The sequence below is a fragment of the Amphiura filiformis genome, chromosome 1 (genome assembly GCF_039555335.1).
Source record: "Amphiura filiformis chromosome 1, Afil_fr2py, whole genome shotgun sequence".
In the NCBI taxonomy this organism is placed as follows: Eukaryota; Metazoa; Echinodermata; class Ophiuroidea; order Amphilepidida; family Amphiuridae; genus Amphiura; species Amphiura filiformis.
The window spans coordinates 36,673,681-36,694,527 of NC_092628.1; the positions used below are offsets into that span (position 1 = coordinate 36,673,681).

The window sequence follows — 20,847 nt, forward strand, 5'->3', positions numbered from 1 at the left end:
CTTATGGGTTAGGTGCTGTGCACTACCATGATCCGATTGGTCTACCTCTAATTAATGTTAATAACATGATTTGATATCACATAGCTAAACCATTAAGGGGTCTTTGCATGGGCTATTACATATCCATTTAAAGGCAATTAAGGTGAAATGCTGTTAGCATTATAAATTGCTATATTAATTGGTGAAATTAGCCATTTGCATTCTATTTTACTATAGTCCCCTTAATCTAAGTCTACAAGCAGTGTTAGATATAAGTGAGATCAAAGGTCACAATGCAATCATGTTTTAATGTCATGCCACAATTCAGTGATAAATTAATATCCTGTTGTGGTTGTGACCTTTGACCCCACATAGAGAGCGGACAGGGCCGAGGGCAGGATTAGATGGGAAAACCAAAGTGTAGTTACTAAAAAGAATTAAATATGGTGGTATATGAATGGTTGTTAGAAATGAAAATAAACTAAATCAAAATGCAGCATAAAAAGGTAATCATCTATGGCAGCATGGAGGAGAGGGACTACGGGCCAAGGGCAACCAATGGGTGTCTGAAGGTAATCATCTATGGCAGCATGGAGGAGAGGGACTACGGGCCAAGGGCAACCAATGGGTGTCTGAAGGTAATCATCTATGGCAGCATGGAGGAGAGGGACTACGGGCCAAGGGCAACCAATGGGTGTCTGAAGGTAATCATCTATGGCAGCATGGAGGAGAGGGACTACGGGCCAAGGGCAACCAATGGGTGTCTGAAGGTAATCATCTATGGCAGCATGGAGGAGAGGGACTACGGGCCAAGGGCAACCAATGGGTGTCTGAAGGTAATCATCTATGGCAGCATGGAGGAGAGGGACTACGGGCCAAGGGCAACCAATGGGTGTCTGAAGGTAATCATCTATGGCAGCATGGAGGAGAGGGACTACGGGCCAAGGGCAACCAATGGGTGTCTGAAGGTAATCATCTATGGCAGCATGGAGGAGAGGGACTACGGGCCAAGGGCAACCAATGGGTGTCTGAAGGTAATCATCTATGGCAGCATGGAGGAGAGGGACTACGGGCCAAGAGCAACCAATGGGTGTCTGAAGGTAATCATCTATGGCAGATGGAGGAGAGGGACTTCGGGCCAAGGGCAACCAATGGGTGTCTGAAGGTAATCATCTATGGCAGCATGGAGGAGAGGGACTACGGGCCAAGGGCAACCAATGGGTGTCTGAAGGTAATCATCTATGGCAGCATGGAGGAGAGGGACTACGGGCCAAGGGCAACCAATGGGTGTCTGAAGGTAGTCATCTATGGCAGCATGGAGGAGAGGGACTACGGGCCAAGGGCAACCAATGGGTGTCTGAAGGTAATCATCTATGGCAGCATGGAGGAGAGGGACTACGGGCCAAGGGCAACCAATGGGTGTCTGAAGGTAATCATCTATGGCAGCATGGAGGAGAGGGACTATGGGCCAAGGGCAACCAATGGGTGTCTGAAGGTAATCATCTATGGCAGCATGGAGGAGAGGGACTACGGGCCAAGGGCAACCAATGGGTGTCTGAAGGTAATCATCTATGGCTGCATGGAGGAGAGGGACTATGGGCCAAGGGCAACCAATGGGTGTCTGAAGGTAATCATCTATGGCAGCATGGAGGAGAGGGACTACGGGCCAAGGGCAACCAATGGGTGTCTGAAGGTAATCATCTATGGCAGCATGGAGGAGAGGGACTACGGGCCAAGGGCAACCAATGGGTGTCTGAAGGTAATCATCTATGGCAGCATGGAGGAGAGGGACTACGGGCCAAGGGCAACCAATGGGTGTCTGAAGGTAATCATCTATGGCAGCATGGAGGAGAGGACTACGGGCCAAGGGCAACCAATGGGTGTCTGAAGGTAATCATCTATGGCTGCATGGAGGAGAGGGACTATGGGCCAAGGGCAACCAATGGGTGTCTGAAGGTAATCATCTATGGCAGCATGGAGGAGAGGGACTACGGGCCAAGGGCAACCAATGGGTGTCTGAAGGTAATCATCTATGGCAGCATGGAGGAGAGGGACTACGGGCCAAGGGCAACCAATGGGTGTCTGAAGGTAGTCATCTATGGCAGCATGGAGGAGAGGGACTACGGGCCAAGGGCAACCAATGGGTGTCTGAAGGTAATCATCTATGGCAGCATGGAGGAGAGGGACTACGGGCCAAGGGCAACCAATGGGTGTCTGAAGGTAATCATCTATGGCAGCATGGAGGAGAGGGACTACGGGCCAAGGGCAACCAATGGGTGTCTGAAGGTAATCATCTATGGCAGCATGGAGGAGAGGGACTACGGGCCAAGGGCAACCAATGGGTGTCTGAAGGTAATCATCTATGGCAGCATGGAGGAGAGGGACTACGGGCCAAGGGCAACCAATGGGTGTCTGAAGGTAATCATCTATGGCAGCATGGAGGAGAGGGACTACGGGCCAAGGGCAACCAATGGGTGTCTGAAGGTAATCATCTATGGCAGCATGGAGGAGAGGGACTACGGGCCAAGGGCAACCAATGGGTGTCTGAAGGTAATCATCTATGGCAGCATGGAGGAGAGGGACTACGGGCCAAGGGCAACCAATGGGTGTCTGTCAACAACTCAAGCTGTGTGTGTACCAAAATAAAGCAATCATCAGTTATGAAAATATATATGAGATGAATGCATTCAACAAGATGTGTTCTACTTTCATGTCACTAAATGTTAAAAACATTACATTACCATAACTGTCCCAGTATTGTCCTGAGCTCATTTATTAAGCCCTGCTGTTTCTAGTTCTTACTGTCCCATTTGCAATTAAAATTCATTTTTGTAGCAAACTTCTGATTTTGAGGCATTTAGTTATGATCATTTTCTAAATATATAATAAAATTTTAAAATAAACACACTTATATAAGTTATTTTTGTTCAGTTAACATGTTTAATGACATGTACCTCATATTGATAGGTATATATTGCTAAATCAATTCAAAACATTTGATTCCAATTTGTATCCAATTCTACTATAAATCTCACAGGTCTAGAGAAGATTGTCAATTTTCAGGTTAAAAACAAACAGCTGTGAACCGTACTGAAGCAGTTATGGTAATGTAGTATCATTTCAATAAGCAATCCTACTTCTAACTGTTCTGTTATTAACATCACATCCCCCCCCCACCCACACACACTCACATACTTAACTATAGGAAAATGACTAATTTTGTGTTGATAGTGAACTCTTGGTATGCCAGTGACTTCACGGGTAGCAATAGGAGAGTTCTAAGAACTCACCAACCACATCTGGGCAATTACATACATTTGCGTCTGTACACTGTATACACCACATGTATGCGGTGGAAAAGCTCTATGATGAACACAAATTCAATAATTTTCCTATAGGCAGTGTTCTTTGAATTATGGTGTTGGCATTGGTCACCTTAAGATACTCCTGACTCAGTTGGCATGTCCAGTTGTGTGAAACTCGCTCACTCGTTGTAGCCTAAAGACACATGTATTCTCAATATTCACTTACCTTAATACTAATACCAAACTCAAACTCACCAACAAATTTGAAATTTCAATTAATATTTTATAGTAAAAATTTTGTTTGAATGAACTCAGCTGCCAACAGCGTTACAATTGTCCATGTACACTGTGTGATGAACGCCGGTGTGTGCATAAAGGAATCCAATCACCTGTGATTGGTTAGTATTTTTCATTAAGTATGCAAGGTTCGCGTTGTATTTTGAAATATGATCCTGGCCAGATTGCATACACCTGCTGGCTGGCAGCTGTGATAATTCAAATGAAATATTTACTATAGGTATTGCTTTTGATAAACAACCCCTTATAAGATGGACGAGATCTCTCATTCATGGGGATCTATATGATAGAAATTGGCAAGTTTATTTAGTGGTATTTAATGGTTTATTTCTTTCATATTCATGCACGACCAACCATTAGCAGTTTCACAAATCGATATATGAACCCTTAATGTTCATTTGGGAGAAATGGGTGCCGGTGTATGTGTGTTTGTGTAGCAAGATGAACAGTCTACATGAAACCACCTATCTTTTTACCTTAAGGTAGTTCGTATGGCTAATCAGGCTTGCACCAAAATAGCCTCTGTGTACAAAGTCTATGGGTTTTTACAATCACAAAAAGTTACGCAAGTCAAAAATTGGCAAGTGAGTTTTTCTCAGCCATCTACACATCCTGTATTATTTTCAAGCCAATCTGTGCATGACACCATAGCTGTAAAAACCACCTTACTAATGCACTACACACTGTTGCACTATATCATACCTGTAAAAGCCATTAAATCCTACTTTTAATGTACCCATGGCGCTTAGAGGCATCCAGAATAATCTTGGTTTCTCACCATTAAAATCTCCCTTTCAAGAAATGACTTTTACTTGTACATGAGTCAACCTGGTTTGTATATATGTATGTATGGAAGGTTCCTCACTTTTACTTAGCATTGTAATAATAGGTGTGGGTGTGTGTTCACCTGCCTTTTCATCTGCCAAACAGACAACTAGTCATGTCCCTTTTCTCATCTTCAAATATTTTCAATATTTTCTGGATACACACCTTTTATAGAAGCTCACAGGTCATCATGCTCACAACAAGAGTTTTACAAAAACATCAACACACTCAGAATTTATGAACAGGATTCTATCTACGGAACTACTCATCTATGTATATTAATGCAGCATTTTTCACACTGTACTAAAGCACTGATTACATGGATCTCTATGTATTTTATGGTTTATCAAATATGTCAGTGTGTGCTTCATGAGTAATCAGGTTCTCCCACTAGACATATGTATTATAGGCCTTTCTCCTGGGCATCACCAATCAATTTTATGTTGAGAATGGTAGAGACATATCCCATACACCTGTGCAGCATGATATGAAATGTAATCCTCACACACACCTACTACCACTGTTATACAACGCATCCTTTGATTGATGTTACTAAAGTGCACATACACACCCACGCACACCTCATCTTTTCCAATGGGCCTAATATTCAATTTATTGGTTCATGGTGACACCACTGGAAAAAGGTGTAGCCACATTATACAGAATCACACTACAGGTTTTCCTCATACTCCTTCCACATAAAATAGCTCCTGTGTGTTAAATTGTAATTTGCCTGCCATGCAACCTTATCTTCTTTCTCTATCAAATGTACCATAATCCTGAGTGAAATTATTTGGGACACTTCACATTTGACTCAATGTTCCATAGTGATGGTTTGAAGACCCCTCTTTTCCTCCAAGCTATAGTAAATAAATGAAAAAGTACACATGCAACTCCTATTAGCAGTTGATGAAATTGAGAGGAATAATGATATAATCAAGTCATATGTATTCAATTTCTTTGGTATTCCATTTTTTTGGTATTCCATTTTTCCGGCAGCATGCAAATTGCTTATCTCAGCAACTATACATAATATTTAGATGCGATTTCATCTGTATAGTGCGACTTATAAAATGATAAATATTGAATAAAAAAACTGAAAATTGCTTTTCCCCCAATGACTCATTTTGCGTGAGCGATGTAAACCTGCAATATGTAGAAGTGTCCCAAAATATGCACCCCTGATTTGTGGTATATCATGATTGATTTCACAGAGTAAATACCAACCTGGTTAACACGTGCCCAGGTATAAACCTTTGGATGGATGAATGAAAACAATAACAAGTCATGATTAACTTAACAACTACCCCTAAATAAATGATATGACATTATATAATGAAATTAGAACACATCTTATGTTAGTCAGCATTAGTATCAATTTTGGTTAATCGTTATACCCGAGGGTGGAATTTTGTTTGATATGAGCATGCTAGTATACAGGCGTGAGTGATTGTGCTGTATTTGATAGTTTGCATCAGTAAGTTTTCTACATGTTGTGTTAGTCAACCACTTTCGCCAAATGAAAAACAACAAATGATACATGCACAACTTAATGTTCAATAACATATCATAAAACTGCTAACTTAAAACACTATCAAACAGCAATATAAAGTAAACTGAACTGAAAATAATAAAAGTGATAACTGATGATGCCTGATAAAACATAAAAGAAAAGCTGATGGTACTAACATTGTTGTTCTGATAGTTGGTAGGATTGTAGGAAGAATTGGAGTTGGGGTTAGGCTCTGAGGGTGTGGGAGTCTGGGCAGCCGTTGGCAAATATGGTGGTGGTTGACTACCACCACCATTGTGGGCACTCTTGCCATTGGTCTGGGGCTGCTGCAGCAGCTGCGGAGGCGTTTGTGACTGCGGCTGAAATTCAAGGTATTCCTTCACCTTGCCATCGGGACTGTCCACTCTTATGTCGGGCATAGAATCCATCAGCCCGCTGTCAGCGGATACCTCATCACTGTCCACACGGTGACCATCTTTATAAATTCCATCAAGATCATCCCTGCTACTCGACATGTAGCTCTGTATCTCAGCTGTAGTACGTCGTAGGGAATCATAAATGTCTTCAGAGTTCATGTTCTCTGTGTCAAATTCTGGAGGACCATTGCTTGCGTAGCTTCCTCGTGGTGAGGAGTCATTGGAACGTGGGGAGGTGACTCTTAGGTATGATCTTGGTGACTTCTTCATCTGTAAGTCAGCTGCTGAAGTCTGCAGGGAGCCAAATAAAGAGGGGAAGACAGTAACAAAAATAGTGTCAAACATAATCACAACATCAAACATGTCAAGCATGCAATGATACAATACTTACATCAATCTTGCATCACAACATTATACTCGGCTTCATTCTACCAATATATATATACAAACATGTAATACACATCAAGTATCTCTAGACAAAAAACTTCAAATGATTGAGAATGCAAAAGGAAGTATAGCAAGAGAAATATATATATATATGCAGGAAGAAAAGTGTGTAAGCAGAAATGCATCAAATATTGGCAACACAAATGGAGGAAAGCTGGGACAATGGGTGACGGTATGAAGGGCTACATACATGTATATTGACAACACAGTAACATTGATATCAACAACACTGCTTTGTAGCTATTTTGTCAACAGTGTGTTTGTTTATTGCAAAAACTGAAAAAATGGACCCTAGCTCTTAAGTCTTACCATAAACAAACCTTACTTAGCCTTACACTTATTCTTAAAACATAGTCAACCTGTATGCTAAGCTGGCCTATGTATGTTAATGGTGCTAAACCTCGCAATATAATAGTTCAAAAATGCACTTACAAGTATGAACTAATTATTTTGAGATTAAAATAGTTCCTATATTCTTACTTAAAACAGGCCTTCAGAATATAAAACATGCAGTATTTTTATTGGCATTCATGGATAGCTAACTTGAAAGTAACTCATAGTACTGGCTTAACAAAACATTTTGTTTTGAATTACTAAAACTACAAGTTGCAAAATGCCGTGTTCATCTTCCTGCAATTGTCATTGTGATTGTTACATGATAATTAACGTCTGAACTTTTCTGAGAACATTAATCAAACAATAAACTTAGCAACTAAGAAATTTGAAAAGAGACTATCAAGCAAACATAAATGTGTTCAACTAAGCAATAAGAAAGATAAGCCCTTGTGCAGAATTACTGTAGAGCAGAACACAGATTTGGTAACTTATAATGTACTGGAAAAACACATGCTTACAAGAATGAAGGGTGGCATAACCCTCCCCCCATACCATGCTGGTGTTTGAATCATACTGCCAAAGATGCTAGTATCTTTCATACCAACAATTACAAGCTTTAGGTGCAGAATGGAGTCATTATCTAGTTGTCCTACACATGACAGCTACATATTGCATCTACTCTGCACTCATCAGTGGTCAGAACAGGTATCAATTGCTGTAGATCAATTTCAATCAAATGTTATCTAATGAATATTTATAGAGGCACCCATTTGAATATCAAATGCGTTCACTGGGGCTACATATGATACAATAGTTAAGGATAATAATTCAGATTTGGTGAAGCATGTGGCAGAGGACATTGACAATTATTTGAGATGGTTACTGAGACACAAGTCAAACAAATATACTATTTTGGCACAAACTTTCTGAGACAATATCAATATTGGACATTTGACTATGACGTGACTGTTAAATACTATTTACCGAACTTGTAACGATTTGAATGTGACAGCCAACACATCTTTGTTTCCTCATCTTTTGCAAGTATGAGGTAAGTATGAGAATATACTGTATGGAGTGACTTTTTTGTTTAGGTGGTTAAGAATACAAACCATGCATATAATATATATAATCAATCATGAAATGAATTGTGGCTATAATTCCACTAGAATTATTACTAAATGTTGATGATCTATGATTTAAGTTGTACACTTTGAGAAAAAAAAACCCATGGGTTGGAACAAAAAATGCAAACCTCACATTCCAAAGGAAATAAAAGATACAAAAATTCTTAAATTATAGATTCAATAAAAATAGAAAACCAGTGGTGTAACTATGAATCCTTTTATTACACTGGATCAAGTTTTGATATCAAATTTCTCCTCACATCGAGGCCCATTACCCAAATATTCTTATTGCAAGTTTTACAAGACACACAATGTGTATCACAGTGGCCCATAGAACAGTACACAGCTTCCATAGTTTTTATCATGTTTTTGTTCATACCACATAAACTAATAAACATGTTTCACACCTAAATATTCACTGTGTTTATGAGAAAAACATGTCCTTTCATCTTGTACCAAAATCTGTATTTTGACGGGGTCAAGTGGGGGAGGGGGTTTCCTTTCATTACAAAGAGGTAAATATGTTTTATACTTATTCTGTGATTGCCAAGTGATGAGTTGATCTTTAACACAAATATGTGATGTGGTATATCGAAAGCAGACACTTTTGGGCAGGATCGTAAATGGAGAAATAGCCAAAAATCTGCCCGGGTGGTTATTTTTCCAATTTTGGGCTTTTTGCAAATTTGTGATTCTAATGTTTAAAATATCGTCTGATAGTTTCAGACCGGAATATAACTAGCATCTTGTATTTTTTGAGACATTTTTCAAGGTAATTCCTACTCTCAACATTGTCAATAATATTTTCAAAGGCCAATACCTGATTTTCCAATTTTATAATACCATAACTTACGAACTCAAAATCTTCGCTCAAGAATGTCCGATTTCATTGGGGAAAACGGCGTTGTGGAGCAAAACATCTCTATATTTAAGATATGTAAAAACCTCAAAATTGATAACCTGCCCAAAAGTGTCTGTTTTTGACAAGACACATCACATATATATTCATGTATTGGCATAACTCCAGAATACACTTTACACTTGGGTTAAGGTCAGGGGTTGGATTTGTTTGAGGATTTGTAGGATTAGGAAGAGATTTGTGATAGGGTTAGGATTAGGGTAAGTGGTAGGTTTAAACTTGGTTGAAGAGAGTACTCTGGAATTATTCCTCATAGATTGTTTACTCTGACATTTGAACATGTTAAGGGGAGTTATGAACCAATGAACATAAAAGATTCTGTGTAGACAGTAGGCATATTATTGGCATAATTTAGAAATTGAGTGAAATACCATGCAAATCAAAGAACAAGTTGGAGTTAACTAAAATAAAAATGTGAAGAAAATTCCCATTTAAATGTCTGTTTTCTAGGTGTGTGCCTCACATGAGAAAGTCTGTACACATCAGCTAAAATTAAATACTTGGAAAAAGAGCTGTAAAAATGCATAGTTGATTTTCTAATGACATGTATGCTCTCACTACTATACTTGTGATCAAAGATAAAAGCTTGTCTTTACAACATTGTACAAGTTGTTAAATCTTTGCACAAACATTCAAACAGGACAAAATATCCAAATGTGAACCCTATCCAGACATATCCAGAAACGTAATGGACAAGTCATTAGTTTACATTTTCCATGCACACCAGATCACGAGTCTCTTACAAACCAGTAAAGCATCAATAGATAGACCATCAAATGTTACACACATTAGTAACTAGGCATAACATTTAATGTGAGATCACACAAATATGTTGATGGAAATTACTTTCAAATGGTGTCCTATTTAATTATTCTTGACATTTCAAAACCTGCATAGAGCTGACAATTCACACATACTAGCTGGAATTCTGTTTCTTAAGATGGGAACTTGGTCTTTCTTTGATTAGAAAACCCCCATTTGGCCAATATCTAAAGGTCAACTTGTTCTGTTTATATCATGTTTCATTTGTCCATTTAATTTCTGAAGAGATCCAATGATCTGCTATGAATTATGATACTACCTGACTGACAGGAATGAACATACAGGGGTATAGACATGCTGCTTGCATGGGGTTGGTTGTTAGTTGCAAAATATATTAATACAAGTGTTATATAAACTGTCATAATTACAAGAAAAATGTACACCTATCATGAGATAAAGCCTTAAATTGTTTGATATTCCAAGATATTATTTTTTTCTAGTCAGACTTGACCTTAGTTGAGCAGTTCCCAAACTGTGTGAGATGTAATCCCATTTGCTTTAAATACTATGCTCCATCTCAAAAGTCATGTTCAATAACCCAAACTGCAAAATTCCCACTAAAATGATTGCACACCCATAACTGCTGCCTGCATTGAGATTCAAAGCTACAATGAAGATCTTTCTGGTTATGTACGTGTCTTATGTATTAGACCAGAGAAATGCACACTGTGGTCATAGATTTATTGAGTTGCATGCTTATTTTATGATTAGACATATGCCAGTTTTTCAATTTTTAGGCAGGATAATCAACTCCATTTTGTGTTTTGATCCATATTTGGGAAACCACTGCTTGTTGGAGAGATATAGAGCTGACTATTGAAAATTTTCTTAATATTGTCATATTTAAATAGAGGAAGCAAAGTTTTGCACATATCTCACAGCAAACATCTACTGACAGGCAATTGAGTAATCCAAACAGTGGGATAGCTGCTAATTGAACAGAAATATTGGCACAATTAGTGTTAAAAAACTAGTTGAGGTAGAACCATGAATATGTCTCATTACATGCAAGGCACCATTAAGGTCAAATCAAGTACACAGTCTAGGGTACAGTATGATATTGGTACAACAGCTGCAATCAAAATAGAATTCATTTCTCCAAAATATTCTGTTATTTTTACTGTTTGGTAGAGTGGACTGAACTTGTTTGAAACCTGCACTGCAAACCACTGCAATATAGTCCATCACAAACCAGACTCTTAACCTGCACTGCAAACTACACTGCACTATAATCCATCTCAAGACTCTCAACCTATTTTGGAATGCAGCTCAATTTGAGAGTCAAAATTGAGCTACTTTGTCATTCTTTGAAGTTTTGTGACCCCATATTTGAGTCAAGGATGGTCCAAATGTTGAGACCTAAATATCTGGTAATAAGGTAGAATATCTTCAAGGAGAACTAATAATGATGAAACCTGCATTCATTTATTTATCGATGCAGTCTTTAAATCTCGTGATTTTCTTCCCATAAGTACATTTTCTTAGCATGCAAAATGACAGTTTATATTACACTTCAAATACTAAATCAATGAGCACAACAACACACTATCATCATCACCACAACCACCACCACACTAAGTATGACCAAGAAAAGGATAGGACATAAACAGTGAGAGAGAGAGAGAGAGAGAGAGAGATGATCAGATACAATGGCCCTTTAACAATTACCTCGTTGTCAATGCTGGTAGCGTTGCGAAGGTGATTATGTAATAGCTTGGTAGCGCCATCCTACGGGCAAAGGGGTCAGAAAAACGAACGGAAATGAAGGCATGCAGGAATGTAATGAGGTGACACCCAGTGTGCGCTTATTCCATTACGTCCAATCAGATTTCAAATAATATTTACATTTACTTAAATCCAACATAAATGCCTGTACAAAAACTCTCACAGACTACTTCACAGATCTTGAAATTAAATCTTGATTCAGGAATGAAATGACCACATTTTTCTGAAACAAGAGTGTCAACGCACAAGAGCTCCATAAATAATGAATTGCATGTCTTTTACATACACAATGACTGCAGGTAACATGGGTCTTGCTTGCCCATTCTATTATTGCAACAAGACCACATAATATTCAATAATCCTGTACCAGTTTCCTTCCATTGACACCTCTTGCAAACAAAATGCTCACTTCAATTTTCCATTCATAATTCCCCCATATCTGAGGATTGCATTTCCTTATTTTTCGCTGTGTACATTGTTGTTATCATATTATATTTGGGTTAGCTACAAAGATCTGTGATGTAATTCCTTAAGAGCTGGAACATTGAAATGTAACATATTATCAATACAATAATAGTTTCAAATATTGACCAATTCTTTAATCTTAGCTCTAATTATATGCTTGAATAATGTCATCATCTCTAAATTGGTATTAATACCTTAATTTTATCATTAGTATCATTCTAATACTTTCTTTTTTAATCTAATTTTTTATTTCATTTGTACTTGCTGTAGAATTCAACAGAAACTGGAGATTAAACTGTGAACAATTAGTTAAATCTCTGGGAACCACTTTTGTTTAATTTATAATTATTAGAAATTAGTATTCATGTATTCACATTTTCTTTTTTTATGTTGGTGTTTACAGAACATTTTGTCTCACTGCCAATAGGTTTCAAACCAATTCTGCTTTTAAATTTCCATATGAAAATTATCATAATAAGAAATTGATATCATTTTCAGAGTTCAAGTTGATGTTAATGCATATTCAGAGGATTGAAAATGTTTTAGTTACTTCAGCAACAGGTCTGAATACTCATACCAACAAACAAAGTGGACATTTAAAAGGTGCAACAATATAAGATTAGAATTAGCTCCATAATGAGAAAGCAAAACCAGAAATATAGGATTAAAGGGTAATCATACAAGGTCAAAGGTCAGTAAGATTAATCTGATTGGATAATGGCTAACGCAAGTGTCAGAAAACAAATTCTACAGAGTGTAGAGGCACGCAGACAGGCAAAATTGCGAGCCTGCATGCCTCAAGTGTCATGCAATCACACAGGTTTCTAGTCTACTACTTAACTACTAATTCTACTTGGAACAAGACAACTATAAATGTAAATTGTACTGGCGAGTAGTTAATTGGCAACATGTTGGAAATAACATTATTGCTGGCATCACATCTTCAGTAAAACAAGAGTTTTCTAACAAATGGTGTCTGGTATTTTGAAAGACACTTTGCAAGGCAGGTGACATCTTTTAATGGGCTGAATACAATGTGCTTGACATTTGATTCCCCATTGAATATCAAAAGCTCTTAGCATTTCCTCCCCTATTGAACTCATGCACCAACACCATTTGTGCACCCACTGATCCCAAATGCATGCTACATACATGACATATCAGACGTCCACAGAGCCATACCAGCATATCCTGCATCCCTTAGCAGGCAGGGTTGTCTACCTGCCATCAAATTACATGGGTACTTTCAATATGGCCTGCTGCACTTAACAAGTTGCACTATCTGCTAGTTTGTTCGACTTATAATTGGCTCCAAAAAAGAAACTCATAACATCATCAGGGGTGTGATTCAAATCTTGTGAAAAATCCAGAAAATAGTAAAAATCCAGAAAAACAGCGTGAAATTGGGTAAAAATACCCGGCTGAACGGGCTGAAAATCTATAAAAAATCCGTAAATTTTGGCCACAAAAAATCCAGAAAATCTGGAAAAATCCAGACAAATCTCACCCCTGCATTATGTATTGATATAGAATGATGTGCATGTAGTTGGTCGCAGCACTTACATTAGTTATGCACTATACACTGCATAATGCCTAACTGCTGTGTGCTTATGTGAATTTACAGGAGCGTAAGTTGGAACTATATCACAGTAACAAAAACTGAATACTTTTTGCCAATTATAAGTCAAATAAACTATACAAACTAGGCTGCTTTTGAAAGTATTTTGTCATTACAATTTGCTTTTGTTTTGTAAATTTTTGAGTTGCATCTCTTCAGTTCAAAATTTGCATCAGCCACTATAACAGAAGTGTAAATAAGAACATACATTCTGCTGCCCCAATTGGGTAAATAAGTCATCCAAATATCTTGATTATGGGTGGTTTCCTTTGTCCAAATTACCAGCAACCTGCTGCTGAACAATTATGGCAACCCTAGTGGTAAACCTATAAAAGCTACGTTAACAGTGTTAAAAAAGCCAACAAATGATGTCAATCCTGTTGTGTAGTGTGACAGCAAATCCACCCACCAACCAACCCAAATTCCCTACTGCGTGTACCTACTAGCCAATATGACAATCCTATCAATTTGGTTACATCTGACTGACAATATCCCACTCTGTTATCTGCCATACTGATATTATTACTTCTGTCAAAGCATGCAAATTAGATTTGGCTTTCGTAGCAATATATAAAATATATAAAAGTTGCCCTATTTGATGAAAAGTCGATAAAGAAAACTGACTTAGCATTTGTAGTAAAGGTACTTGTTTGCTCTTGATGTTATCTAAATAACTAGAAACACTGGGCTACTCCAGTTGAAATCCATACAAGTACACCACCCTATGGAAGACATGATTTAATTTCCCCACAAGGAGTGTGAATTTCAAATGGGGTTATCTGAATGGTTGACTCCATTTGATATTGTCACCCCTGTGTGGAAGATTAATGCTTCCGTCAATTGCAAGCCCGGCTACCAGGGACCCGGGCACAGCGGGGACGTAGCGGGGGAGATTACCAAAGGCAATTGTAATAATCCCCGCAAATCAGCAAATCCAAAATTTAAGTATTTTCATAGCCCCGCTACCGGGGCGACTTATTGTACATCCCGGGTACAGTCCCGGATACCGGGGACATACTTTCTGGTAATTTTAGGGTGACAGTCCCGGGTATTGTGTCTACAGTGCCCAGGTCCCTGGTAGCTGGGCTTGCAATTGACGGAAGCATAAGGTCATGTCTTGCATGAGTGTGTATGGATTTAAACTGGATAGCCTAATATACTGAGGGTTGAACTCTACATAAAATTAAAATACCTAACAGATACAAGGGGCTCTATTAAGCAAAGTATTAACTTATAGGAATTCTAAACATCCTTAGACGATTCATTACAATTATTTCAGTACTGTGGGGGTATAGAATCATTAAAGCAAGCAGAAAGAATGACAAAACAAAAATCAATATAATACATAAAACAACACATTACAGAGCAAAACAAAAGCATTTAAAGCAAAATAACATAGAGATGGCCTACACAGACAGACAATAAGAGACATTTTGTCAATAAAGGTTGATATCTTGGGCTAACCAATGCTACAAAACAAGAGTCCCTCGTTTCACAAAAATATATACAATTTGAATTTTTTTACCGAGGCAGAAGTCATAGAATTTCAAAAAGGTCAAAAACATTAATGGTTCTGCAATTCAAACTCACACTTCCAAAGTGATGAAAATGCTTTTATTGGCAATTTTAACTCACTTCAACATGAATCAGAGTGTACTATGAGACCTATATTGGTCCCTATCACCTGCCTAAGACAAAATGCCTCTACTTAGTACAAAGAAAATAAGCAAGATAAACAACTTGATAACTTGGGTAAGAGAACATATTTGGTGAATACACATCAATTCACACAATGAAAGAAAAATTACTCTGAAACACAATGTTAAAACAACATTTGTAACAAATGTAACTATATAATCAAATTACTGACTTGAAAACTTAAAGTGCACTATATCATCAATTTATATTGAATCACATGTATTAAATGTTTCAAAAACAAAATAAAAGGCTATTTTACAATCCTGTATGTGCATAGTGTAAAAAGCCAAGCATTTTAAGTGGTCCCCAGTAACATTTTTTCTTTATCATTATAAAGTTGCCTGAAAACGTATAATGTTGAAATGCAAAACACTTTATTTAAACATTATAGTTGAAAATTCCACCCTTCAATGCCGACTGACTGACTGACTGATTGAAATGCTGACTAACATTTTCACAAGTTTTATTCTGTTTCCATGGCAACATATTTAGAAGTACCATTATCTTAATTGACATCAAATTTACTTCATATTTTTGGCGAAAAGTTTGTGCTCCAGTGTGTGTTGAAACATTATGGGTTCCTTACTGGTTTGTTATACAACCAACAAGGCCAAAGTACAGTACATCTATTACATCTAGCCATGGTTCACCACATCTAGACTTATATTATTTGCCATTTATATAGATATGCAGTGATCATTTTAAAGATCAAATCAAGCAGTGAAATCCATAAACAACAACAACAGCAAAAACACTGATCTTTTTGGAAAGAAAGAAAATAATATTAAATATCATTTATATGGTAAACTTATCATTGAGTACCACAAAATTGCACTGTAAATTAATTTGGATGTATTCTGACATACCACTTGCTTTTGTAATAATGCAATTTTGATAGAGTTTTGCAATATGTATGAACAATAAATTGCCTAAATTAATACTACTCACAACCTCATGTAGTGGAAAGGGTTTCGGGGAGGTGTGTTGGTTGATGGGGATGTTACATTTATTGTTTACTATTATTTAACAGAGTTTGTTATGAAATAATGGGTAAGGTATTAGATATTAAAATTTAAGTAGTTCCTCCAACCTTGATATCTGCGTTAATTATGATTATAGTAAAATGGGATACAAAATGATATTGAGGATACCTATATTTGTATTGCCACCAGGATTAGCTCATTTCTTTCACCATCTATGAGATATACAGTGTAAAATATTTTGTGTGAACCAATTAATAAGACAAAAGGTTTTACTTGTAATATTTCTAAATATAATCATTTTCTCCCATATAAGTCAATAATATAAATTATGTTAGTATTATTGCACTTTGCCCCCTGGTACCTGGAATGACTTGGGAAGCACAGATAACATCATGCTGAATTCCGGTGTGTTGAGTTCAAACAAAGCAATCAGTACCGACTGGGAACACTGTAAATGAACAAAAATCAACAAAACAGATTAGTTATGATCATATCATGATACAGTCAATTTTGACAACATTACTACTAGACAAACCTCTGCCCCACAATGAAAAAAATGCAGAATTAAATTATGTCAAACTTGAAACACCATATTTTAAACTTTAACCCTAAATCCAACCCCTTTAAAATTGATGTACAAGTAAAAGCAAACTAAGCACAGTCCATTATCTCCATGTAATCAAATTATGCAAGTTGTGCTCTTTTGTTGTGGCAGGGCAAAAACGGTCACATTTATTTTCAAAAGCTTATTTCAAATCTTCTTTTAAAAGCTAGAGGCAGTTTCAGCATTACATGCCACAAAACTTAACCCATCTACACAACCTGTATCATTTTCAACCAAATCTGGGCATGACACCACAGTTATTAAAACCACCTTAACATTAAGTCAGTATGCCTAGCTTACCCTCCTGACTTCAGAATTCTTAGCCTCCTTCATCCAGCTTATGATGCGTGATACAGCCAATCTTGTCTCACTGGAATTGCTAAAATCACCTGGATCCATCAGCTCTGTAAGACTCTCCATGAACCGTAATAATGCTATCTTGACCTAACAAATAAATAACATGGATATACAATGTTAACAATGCACCTGTTTCTATTAGCATTGGACCATTAAACACCACTGACTTATTGCATTCATCCACTTTGACACCGACTTCTTGAAAACAGGTCTTGGCTCAAACTGATTCATACAACTGCAATACAAATTGCTTGGAGAAGCCAAATATTGCTGTACAAGCAAAATAACACGGCATTGTCACTGGGTACAATGTCCAAGTGTGTATTAGAGGGGGGGTGAAAATCCACTAATGAACTGATATACACATCTACCAAGACTGTATACATAGTCTTCTGTCTGATACACTCTAGACTACTCCATCTGAGTTCATTTTCAAGTCTGCAGTTAGCTTTTGACTTCAGCCACACCATGCAGTTGTTAGAAATATCCATTATACAAATTAGTTTATTGCAACAATTCACACCATTTCTTAAACATGACACTCATATGGACGGAACAGGTAGACAATGTTACACAACTTATCCTAGGAGCCTTTGTATATGAATGGCGAATGACAATATTTTGAAAATTGGATTGGTTGTTGTAACCAACAGTTAAGATTTGCACTCTTAATGTATATTCATGTTGAGATGAGGGGAAGCAATGAAATCTTATCAATTACTGTAACTGATATGGTTATTTTTTATATTTCATCTAAAACTTATCAAGAGTATAAAATTGGATATTCATACTTAGCGATAAAGACTAGATTAGAAGAATTCTTTAACTTCAACACTACTAAAATGTGATTGCTTCACCAGGAGCGCTTTCACAGTACCAACCCCGCATCATCAGCTAGATCTTGGACGACATCACACTTTTAGATGACATCAAAAGTGTCATAGCATAAAATCAAAGGCTGCCGGTTCAAAATCTGCTGTACGGGAGCATATCTACAGCAGTACTTACTCCATCAAATAGACTGGACCAACGTGAAAGTGCTAAAAAACATCAACATCAGGAAAAAAGGACCAAACTTGAACAGAGACACTGGACTGGACTTCGATCCAATTTGGGACAACCTTCTCATTCCCAAGACCACCAGGGGCGAGGAAAACACTTTTGACATCATCTAAATGTGTGGCGTCGTCCAAGGTTATCAAGCCATAAATCATCAGTGCCATAACATCCAGCTGAGGACGCAGTTGGTACTGTGAAAGTGCCCCGTAAGTGATCAAATTTTAGTAGTATTGAAGTTTAAAAAATTCTTCTAATTTTGTCAAGAGTAGACTTCAATACATAATAACTAAAATAAAAATTGAAAATAAACAAGAATCTAGATAATCTGACAAGAAGATATTATCTACTTTCACTATTTTCCCAACCTACTAAGCTCTACTTGATTAAGAGTATGTATAACTACATCATGTGCATTGATTGCTCCCAAAAATAAAAACAAAACAAAACTTCCTTATATATGTGTGTGTTGTTGGAATGTGACATGGAATGAAGTTGACAGGTTCTTTATGGAACCATGTACAGTCGTTGCCTTGTGAAACAATCACATTAAAGGAAGCCTTTAGTTTAACACTTTGTCTTTGTCATAGGTTACAAGTATATATTTTAACAGTGAAAATCAAAGCATTCTCTACATTCATCTCAATAGAATATGTTAAAAAACCAAAAACAAACAAACTTAGACATGCTTTATTAATTCTTGCATGTTATATATATGCCATCTTTGTTAATGAACTTCTTGAAGTCGGCCAAGTCAACTATTTTTTGAAACCAGGCATATTCTGCTATCATTGGGCGTCAACTGCTGAATTTGTATTGATTCTCCTTTGTAGATTTTATCGCTTAGAACAAGACTTGTACACTCACTTGGATGCAAATACAGTGTCTGTTGGGTAAGAAATGTTTTGGGTGACACTTTTCTCTTCTCATTAATAATCCATCAATAGCGATTAAAGGTGGGAGGTCATATTTTCTCACATTTTTTGTCTATCTCACATTGAGGCCTGCCATTAAAACAATTTTTCCAAATTTTGTATTGTATAACAACGCAGTATAAGATTACACACTTCTGGTGGTAGATTCGAGGTACAGCTACCATCGTGGACTATTCCATGGGGACATGGCACACTACTATTGACTCAAGTGTTTGTAAGCCTAATCACAAAATGTTCGAGGCAAAATATACATTCAAATGTGTGCTACGACATTACCTCCAGCAGAGGCCCCCCTAGTATTGTGCAAGATGACATAATATGGAAAGAGTTGTGTATGAGGTAGTGACATGTTGATATATGATGGTGCTAACTCACTGAAATAGCTGCAATTATAAACTTCATTAATATATTCTTGTTCATTGATTGGTTAAAAGTGGATCACATGACCAAAAATAGTTCTACCATCAGTACTCCTATCCGTAAATAGTACCTCTAAGCCGTAAATAGAATTTTCAATGTCCCGGATGAGCCGTAAATAGTACCTCCAAGCCGTAAATAGTACTTTCGATCGACGGAACAGTTCGCGCATCGCTTGAAACTGCCATAAGCGTGATTTCGGCGCTGCTGTAATTGGTTAGCCGCTTTTAGCCTATTCGATTTTTTTGAAGGGCAAAACATAGGTTGTGCTTAAATTGGTCGTGCTGTTCACTCAGGTTAGAAGCTGGAGAGTCAAAACGTCAAATAATTTTCTTTTAACCAATCAATGAACAAAGAACATATTAATGAAGTATATAAAACAAATATATACTGCCTTTATTCGAAGTTCTGGTTAAAACTATGGTCCCTCGTTGAGATCAATTAATACTATTGATCTCACCTCAGAACCTCTCATGGCAGTATATATATTTGTATAATATACCTGATTATGATAGCTATGACTGGATCACCAGGTGATAATGATATTGTCATAAAATTAACAATTAAATAACAAAAGTCTACTGACAATGTTGTTTGTGTATTATCTGTATGAACCTAAAACTATGTCTCCTTTCTATTACAACCATTATTATTTTAAAGCAGAACTGTGTTGTGTTATTTCTGTCAGATTTTTAAAATTTTCTTCCCACAAAATGATGCACACTTGTTTGTGATCAATGTGGGGAAGGGTTTTTATGTAACCATAAAAATGAAGTCAAATGAAAGAAAACAGCTGCACAATCACAGCTATAGCTAATTGACTGCAGGCAGGTTCTCATATTCACTAGGTGTTTCAGGACATCCATATTCAGGTAACAATTTTGTGAAAATCAGACATTTAAAAAACAATGTGGGCAAATCTTAGGATATGGCTTTAATATGAGATGCTTGTTTAACTATCTCATCATAATTAATAAGGGCATTCTTGATTCCATTACACAGA

At 37.1% G+C, this 20,847-nt stretch overlaps 1 protein-coding gene across 1 annotated transcript in view; it reads right to left on the reverse strand.

Annotated features, from left to right (window-relative positions):
• The window catches only part of LOC140146444 (CLIP-associating protein 1-like), a 181,108-nt gene that overhangs the window by 16,900 nt on the left and 143,361 nt on the right, over positions 1–20,847 (reverse strand). Inside the window, 4 exon segments of the mRNA XM_072168303.1 lie at positions 6,096–6,626; positions 11,655–11,714; positions 16,837–16,923; positions 17,380–17,523. Of these exon segments, the coding sequence (XP_072024404.1) occupies positions 6,096–6,626; positions 11,655–11,714; positions 16,837–16,923; positions 17,380–17,523 (822 nt within the window).